The sequence below is a fragment of the Xiphophorus hellerii genome, chromosome 5 (genome assembly GCF_003331165.1).
Source record: "Xiphophorus hellerii strain 12219 chromosome 5, Xiphophorus_hellerii-4.1, whole genome shotgun sequence".
NCBI lineage: Eukaryota > Metazoa > Chordata > Actinopteri > Cyprinodontiformes > Poeciliidae > Xiphophorus > Xiphophorus hellerii.
In genome coordinates, this window is record NC_045676.1 from 27,461,541 (window position 1) to 27,469,747 (window position 8,207).

Below are 8,207 nucleotides of genomic sequence, written 5' to 3' on the forward strand. Positions count from 1 at the left end.
CAAAATTCAGACCAATGCATCCTAAATTTTGGGCAGGCTTATATAATATTAAATATTTTTGTGAAATCTTGTGTGGGAAAATTTTTATTACATTACTATGTTTTTATTGTCGAATGGTAGAAAATCGACCACTGGCTGGTATGATTCACTAAAAGCTGCATCCTGTCATTGCCTGGCGAAGAATAAAGAACGTGTGTATTTAAAACAAATGTTCCTCTTTTTTTCTTATTGTTTTCTTTCTAACAACAATATATTCTACTTATCTCAAAGAACTACATTTTTTTTAAATGACCTTATTACAAGTTTGGGGACGACGGAAGAAGAGGAAACCCGCAAGAGCGCTTTGTTTGTAAAGGGGGCGGGGCTTGTTTACGTCGACCTTTACGTTGAGTGACAGAGTTTTAACCAATCAGAACCACGCCTGGCTGTAACGGGCGGGGCTTCCTGCTGGTACCATGTTTGAGATGTCTCCTTAACAACCGATGCAAGAGTCAAACAGGAGAAGTTTTCTTCGGACAAACGTTTGGTACGTAAACCTTTTCAGTCACACGTTACGTTAACACTCTACGTAAAACATGAGCTAAGTCCTTATGTTGCGACCCGTTTGTTTAAACTTGACGAGTTAGAAGCAGAAAATACCCCTTCCATCAGCTGTTTGCTCTAAATACAAGCTAAGCTAATTAGCTAGCCAGTGAAACCTTCTTCAGTTGCTGTTATTGACATGTGACGGTCAGTCCAGCTTTACAAATGATCAGTTGTATTGGCCTTGTTAAAGCCAGAGACCGTAAATAAGTGCGTAATGTTTATTGTTACTGGCTTGTTGGGGCTCAGTATTACAAGCTAACCTGTCGGCTCATGTTGTAGCATCGTTAGCTTCTATATTCTCTCTGACTCCTGTGCTGCCCAGTGAGTCCACATGCCTTATGAATCATAATATTATCAGTATTTCTGTAATAAGACAGAACACCCGTTATTTCAGGAGTCGGAATGGCTGGGACTGGCGAGGGGAAGAAGGAAGAGGCCGACTACAAGAGACTGCACAGCTTCCCTCTCATCAGAGTAAGACAGCACTACAAACTTCTGCTCATTTTTGCCGAAATGCGGTCAAAATAACAGTTGATACGTGCATGTTTACTTTTGTTAACAAGGTATTACAAAGCTGTATGAACGAGCTCCAAAAGATCCACGTCGTTTGGTTTAAAACGGACTTAATTTAGGAGCAATAAAAATAAATATCTCCCTGCTCTTTATATATATATATATATATATATATATATATATATATATATATATATATATATTATTGAGTTTGATCAAACCTATTGGGCTAACATATTGACATGGCTCCACAAACCATCACTAACTGTGAAGACCTCAGTCTGGGCTGCGAAACAACATGGACACAGATCCATTCAATAAATTAGACATTAAAACTTAATATAATAAATATAAATGTATATCAAGAACATTACATATAGGTTAATTACACACATGTGAGTGTTTGAAATCCTTTATTTCTTGTTAATTATGGCAATTTTTTCATTTAAAGGTAATGAAAACATGACTTTAAACATTAGAATATTACATCAGACCAATAAAAAACAACAACATTAATGCAGAAGTGCAGCCTGAAACATCCATGCCTATTTTCCTCTTTCTCATATGTGCTTCCATCACTCCGTGACCTTCAGCACTTTTGGGCAGCTTCGTTTGAGGCTCTGTCCAACCGACTAAACATTGCATTAACATGTCAAATGCAAGTTTCTAACTCTTGGAATATATTTGCCAACATTTACTGCAGTCCCAAAAGTACGTTGCAATATGAATATTACACACTGATGTTACAATGATGATATATTTGCGACATCTTGTCCAATTCACTTCAGTCATAGTTTGCACTTTTTCAGTTTCCCCCCCCAAATCTTGAATAGATTTTGCTTCATAGTCCTCTCAAGGCTTCCCTGTTTTGACTTTACAGCTACATGATAAAGATAATTTACATGATTATTATTATTCACTAAATTTGACACGGTTGTACTTAATTGCGGAACAGTGAATTGAAACACATTTAAGTGCAAAACATGACTTTATTTTGGAAAAAGAAAGGGTTTTATTTTGAAGAACACTCAGCAGGATCTGGTTTTGTCTCTTGTCACCATCTTCCCACCTGTTGTTTTCAGTTGCTAGGATACGAACAGCTGCCGCCGTTGTTTGGCCAATAAAAACTGACCACGAAATGTTCAGCAAAGACATCCGAGCCTCCGTTAGGATCGCAGAAGCTCTCACTACGTAATATTGCCCGTTTTATGTGAACCTTTGTTTAGCCACACTTTTTCCTTCCACCAAACTTTCCGCGAAGATGCTTAAATATGCACATGGTGAAAAAATTTTTCCGTAATAAAAGAAGAAAACTTTTTTCTCTCCCTTTTTTATGTTGTTGTTGTCATTCAACATTTTAATGGACAGTGAAACTAAATGAGGGTTTGCCATCTTTCCTGCACCAGCCTGTAACACGCGTTTCTCTCCAGCACACAGACATGCCAGAGGAAATGAGGGTGGAGACCATGGAGTTGTGTGTAACAGCCTGTGAAAAGTTTGCTACCAATAACGAAGTGAGTGCATTCTCCTGTTCTTTGACATTCTAATGTTGACCAGAAGTTACTGTTTTGATGTTTTTGATATTGGTATTAGGCATTCAAATCACACAAACCCAATACTTATACAGTTACACTTATTGAAACATCATGAGTTGATGGAGTACAATATTTTAATATTTATGGACAAGTGGGCCTGTCACTAGGCCTGTCACGATAGCAAATTTTGCTGAGCGATTAATTGTCTCAAAAATTATTGCGATAAACGATAATATTGTTTGAAGACCTTTTTACACTGATTTAATGGAAATGACGTAATAATGCATGTGATTTCTTGCCAAAGATAGATACACTTTATTTTCAAAAGAATATTTAACACTTGAGCTGATAAACAAAATAAACAAAACAACCAAAAACGAAAATAAAATGGATTCTTAGTCTCCATTAACAAAAAACGCACTTGAAAAAAAAAACTAAACAACATAAAGTAAAAGTGGAAATAAATACTGCATTCAACCAAAAGAGTGCAGATTATGAAGTCTGTATATTGTGTTGCCCTTCAGTAATAATTAGATTTAAATAGAGAAGATGGGCACATCGACTACCTGATGCAATAGTTCACACTACATGATTTTTTGCTCCTATTTTTCCCTTTACAACAATCTTAGAAAGTTGGTCTTTCTAAGATTGTGTGGTGTGTTACGGTAGATCATCGTAGCCGATCCGATCTAAATCAGGGTTTTTTCCCGACTGGGATCTTAACGCAGCCTGTTGAATGTGACAGGCAGCCAATCAGAAAGCGCGGATTCTCCTCCACACTTTCTGAGGGGAAATTACGTCGGGGAATCCCAAACAGCTGAAACGGCGCAACCCGAAGTCCAGCGGACATTGGAGATGATATGTGGAAACAACATTAATGTTTATTCAACATGCAAAGAATATAGAAATGACAAGAGGAGGAGTTGGAGCGAAATTGCTACCGCAGTTGATAAACCCGGTAACTTTTCAGCTGTTCTTCGTTAACGTGGCGTAAATAGGTTCTAATGATTTTCATTCAGTCAGGACTTTACGCTGACACTAGCCACATGCATTGCAGGTAGATTGTAGTAAAGCATTGATTAATACCTGGTTTTAAAATTAGTTCACTGGACTGGAAGCCATTATTTTGTGCCCATTGTTGGACACCACACGGCAGGAACGAACCCGATCGAACCGTTATACCTAGGATTTCTTTCTGTCAGCTAATGTGTGGTCTGTCAGGTTTTGAAAATGGGTCGACAATCAGCGGACAGCTCTAAGATCGTGCAGTGTGCGCTGGGCTTTACACTAAGGAAATGAGGAAGGGAGGATCAGTGGAGAGCACCGGAGCAGAGCCCTTTTTCATTCAGTGTCATTAACAGAAACAGAAAAAGGCCGGAAGAGACGATAATGCCGATAATTAAAATGACGTCGATAGTTTTAATTTATCGTACGATTAATCGATTTATCGTTTATCGCGACAGGCCTACCTGTCACAATAGCAGATTTTTCTGGATGGCAAATTGTCCCAGAAGTTATTGCAATAAACCATAACATTGTCGTTTTGAGACCATTGCCAATGATGATGGCAAGAACACATTCTCAAAGATCAATAAACTTTAAATTCTAATGAACATTTAACACTGGAGCTGGAAGACATTTTAAATATCCAAAAATAAATAAGCAAAACGACAAATAAAATGACTTATTAAAAGTCTCTGTGGACAAAATTATTCTTCAAAACAAATGGGTTAATTGAGACAAAAGCACCAGCATTCAGTTTTTGATAGAAAGAGGGAAGAGAGAAAAGCAATAACTAATGGAAATGGAAATGACTTAGTTCATCTTAATTTCTCATGCAATTAACTGATCCATTGCTTAAAGCAACGGGCCTACATATAAAGCACATAATTTGTTGTTTTTTTTAACAAAACAATATTCAAAGCGGATCTGTAAAAAGGCAGAAAATTCAACTTAAAAGGAAGTGAGATTTTCCCCAAAAAAACTAGATTCAGAACGGCGGCGACGGAAAGATGCATTTCAATTAAAGGTGTCAGTTTATGGAACAATCTCAATATTTTTCTGCACTTAAAAGAAATTCGAAAAGCATTATGAGGAAGCCATCATGACGCTGAATAAGCTGCTTCGTTGTGTATTTTTTTTGTGTGCGTTTGAACCATTTCTGTTATCTTCTGAGCCAAATAGTTCATTTTATTTTATGTGAAAAGGGAGAACATATTACAAAGTCTATGCTTCTTTCTGCTCCTTTTAATTCATGATTTATTTTTTTGTTATATAAACTACTCATATTTATTGTTGAGTGAATGAAATAAAGAAAAACAAAACTGTAACAAAAAAAAAAAAAGTATTTTTTTTTCCCCTTCTAGAGTGCGGCTAAGATGATAAAGGAGTCCATGGATAAGAAGTTTGGCAGCTCGTGGCACGTGGTGATTGGCGAGGGCTTCGGCTTCGAGGTCACACATGAAGTGAAGAACCTGCTCTACATGTTTTTCGGTGGGAGCCTGGCTGTCTGCGTGTGGAAGTGCTCTTAGCGGCCCTCTCCCCTGCGTGCCCTTTCGCCCCGCCGACGCGCTCACCGCGCTGGGAATCGACGGCGGCCCGGACGCCGGCTCCGTTTCACCCGCGGCAGATCAGTTCGTCCGAGCTACCAGCCGCTGTGGCAGAGAAAGGAAGTGCTTGTTCGTAAATAAAATACCGATCGATGGGAATTCACTTTCCAGGCTTTGACTGCCACTTTGGTCTGATACAGATAAAAAAAAAAAAAAGCTTCCTCCCTTTTTTTTGCCACTGTTCATTTTTTATTCTTTTTACCCTTCGTTTAAGCCATCTTCTGTTCTTGAACGTCACGTTGAATGCTTGCGAGCTTGCATGTTCGAGTAAATAAAAAAAAAAAGAAAATACAGTCAGGGTCTCCAAAGTCCTTTATCCTCCTTTTTTCTTCAGAGGAGTGCAAGTGTGTGAATGACTGATTTCCACGATGGTGTGTGCTGGACACACATTCTTTCCGCCCCTGACAAACCTTATATCGCCATCTTCCTCATTCGCTTCGTGCACGTTTTTTCCGTCCACGTCGTCCAAAACGTTCCACACGTGTCTTTCTCTCTACAACGGCACTACTTTCAATAAATTTTGTAAGATTTTTTTATGTGTACATATTGTAATGCAACTTGAGAGGCATCGTTTTAAAGACCGGTGTTGTTTTTCTTACGACTAAGGGCTCAGAGTGTCCTGAGCCAAACAAACACTAAACCTGTTTCACTTTTCCTCCTTGCTGAGGTGTGTGTGTGCGTGGGTGTGTGTGTGCGTGTGTGTGCGTGCGTGTGGGTGTGTGTGTGAAAAGCCAGATTGTGATTGTCTTATGTTGATGCCAGTTATGATGATCGAATGCAATGGAAACTTATTTGTGAACCTACTTGATTGTACAATAAACTGAAACTTAGAGAAATTAGAAGTCAGAGTATTTTTTTCCTTGCAGTGTTTATTTTAAGGGTATAATTGTATGATTTCTGGTGCACCGATCCGACCTGACGATTCCAATCTTGGCTGATACAGATTCTTTTTTTTTTTTTGCGCGTCTGAAAAATTTCTAAATACAACGTCAGCAACTTGTAAATAAGCTACTTTAGCAAGTAGCTGATTTACAGACTTTTCAAAATAGATACGTTTGGTTTTACTTGTAAATATTGACTAATCTCCCAAAGTAAGGAAATCAAGGTCAATTTATCAACGCACTCCTAATATTTGCGATAAATAAACATAATTTGGGGTTACGTCAGTGAGAAAAAATAACTTTGATACATGGAAAAGAATATGTTGCTTGAGTGTGTCCTCCTTGGTGGCTAATTTCACCGTTTTAAATAGGGATACACGATATATCGGTGTTGGCCCGGTAAATAAAACCAGGTTGATATTAACGACCGGTCTTCATTTCCATCTTGTTGCTATTTGTTTCTGGAGGGGTGATGGTGGTTTGGTCATTTGACAGTAACCGCAATGCAGCGCAGGATTGTGGGAAGTTTGAATGAATTGGAAAAGCAGTGGTAAAGTCAACAGTCAGTGGGTTTTTTTGTTGTTTTTTTCCCCCTCCTCCCAAGGTGTGGTAAGGCGGGTTTAAAAGAAATGTATAAAAATATCAACCAAAACTGCGATACAAAATATCGGCTGTTGATATCGGCCCAAATTCTCACATCGGTGCGTTCCTAGTTTTAAAGCATTTCCTCCTCTGGTTTTAAAGTGCTTTGTGTGAAATTCGCCATACCCACTAAACTTCTTCGCGTTTTGTTTGGCTGTGGCCACAACCTTCAATGTATTCTATTAGCATTTTCCCCTGTAATTATAAATTAGTAGAAAAAGGGCAGGAATTTTTAGTGTAACCTTCAGATATTACCCAAGTATTGCATAGAATCCACCTGAGTGTCGTTCAGAATCAGTTTAGCTAATTCTGTTCTGTGAAGCAGCCATGTTAACTCTGGAGGAGCTGCACAGAAAGGCCTAGAGAAGTGGGCGGAGCGTACAGCAGGTCAACAAACCGCCAACAGAAAGCAGTCACAGAGTAGAGTGGTCAAGTTAAAGTCCAGATCGTAATCCAAATGAGGATTTGGGGAATGACCGGTTCACAAATGCTTTTGATTTACTCTGACAAAAGTATTCAAGTTGAAATGTCACGTTTGGGGGGAAAGAAAGCATGCGCTTCATAAATCGAACCATACCAGTTTGTGAAACGGCTTTTTTCCAAAAGCAGCAAACACAAAGGACTATTTAATAAATTAATTATAAATGTTTACAGTATAAGCAGGAAAACTGTGTGAAAGAAGTGCCAGTGAATGAGGCAAGATGCCTTTTTAACTCGTTTCGAGAAGCTGCTGAATTTCAGAACATATAGTTTCAGTTCAGCCTCTAACGTCCTCGTAGAGACAGAGAGAAAAAAATAGCATCAACACCTGCGGTTTAGATTAGGACGGCTTGAGTTCAACAAATCTGTGTTCCTTTATTCCTGCTTGTGAAAAATGAATGTGCATTCCTACACAAAATCACCCCACCTGCAGCAAAAATGGCATTCCTTAACCCCCGGCAAACCATAAATGATGAAATGTGATTTTATTTGAGTGTTGTTGGTTTTTTCCCCCCTTCTTCTCAAAGGCAGGAGGGTTTTGTGACCCAGCCGTAAAGCTACCAAGGCCACCAGTGTTGACATATCAACAGAATTTGCCAACTTCTGTGTCATCACCATAAACTCAGGTCAGGTCAGGCTGCACTCTGCGCTCACGGTCTCTTACCCTTTTTTCTGCAAGTCTCATTAAATGTGATCACAAATATCCTGAATACGTTGGGGTGGATTCATTGCCACCTCTGAGGCCAATAACATGTCATATTATCCGGATTTCTTCTTCTCTACTTAATTTAGAGCATTTAAAAGTCCTTGTTGTTCCTCTGTTTCTACCAGCTTTGTACATTTAGAGACTGAGCATTTTGTAGGTTTTGTTTTCTTTGTTGTTGCAAAATGGCTCCGATTCAGTCAGACTGAATGACAGGTGACTTTAAACATTAGTTTTCATGTTTATACAATCAGATTCA

General features: G+C 38.7%; 1 protein-coding gene across 1 annotated transcript; it reads left to right on the forward strand.

The window, feature by feature from the left end:
* Positions 1 to 412: 412 nt before the first annotated feature.
* LOC116720794 (dynein light chain 4, axonemal) lies at positions 413 to 5,688 on the forward strand. Its single transcript, XM_032564219.1, has 4 exons — positions 413 to 526; positions 980 to 1,059; positions 2,529 to 2,612; positions 5,000 to 5,688. The coding sequence occupies exons 2-4, from the start codon at positions 988 to 990 to the stop codon at positions 5,162 to 5,164; spliced, it is 321 nt and encodes a 106-aa protein (XP_032420110.1). The 5' UTR covers positions 413 to 526; positions 980 to 987; the 3' UTR covers positions 5,165 to 5,688.
* The last annotated feature ends 2,519 nt before the right edge of the window (positions 5,689 to 8,207 follow it).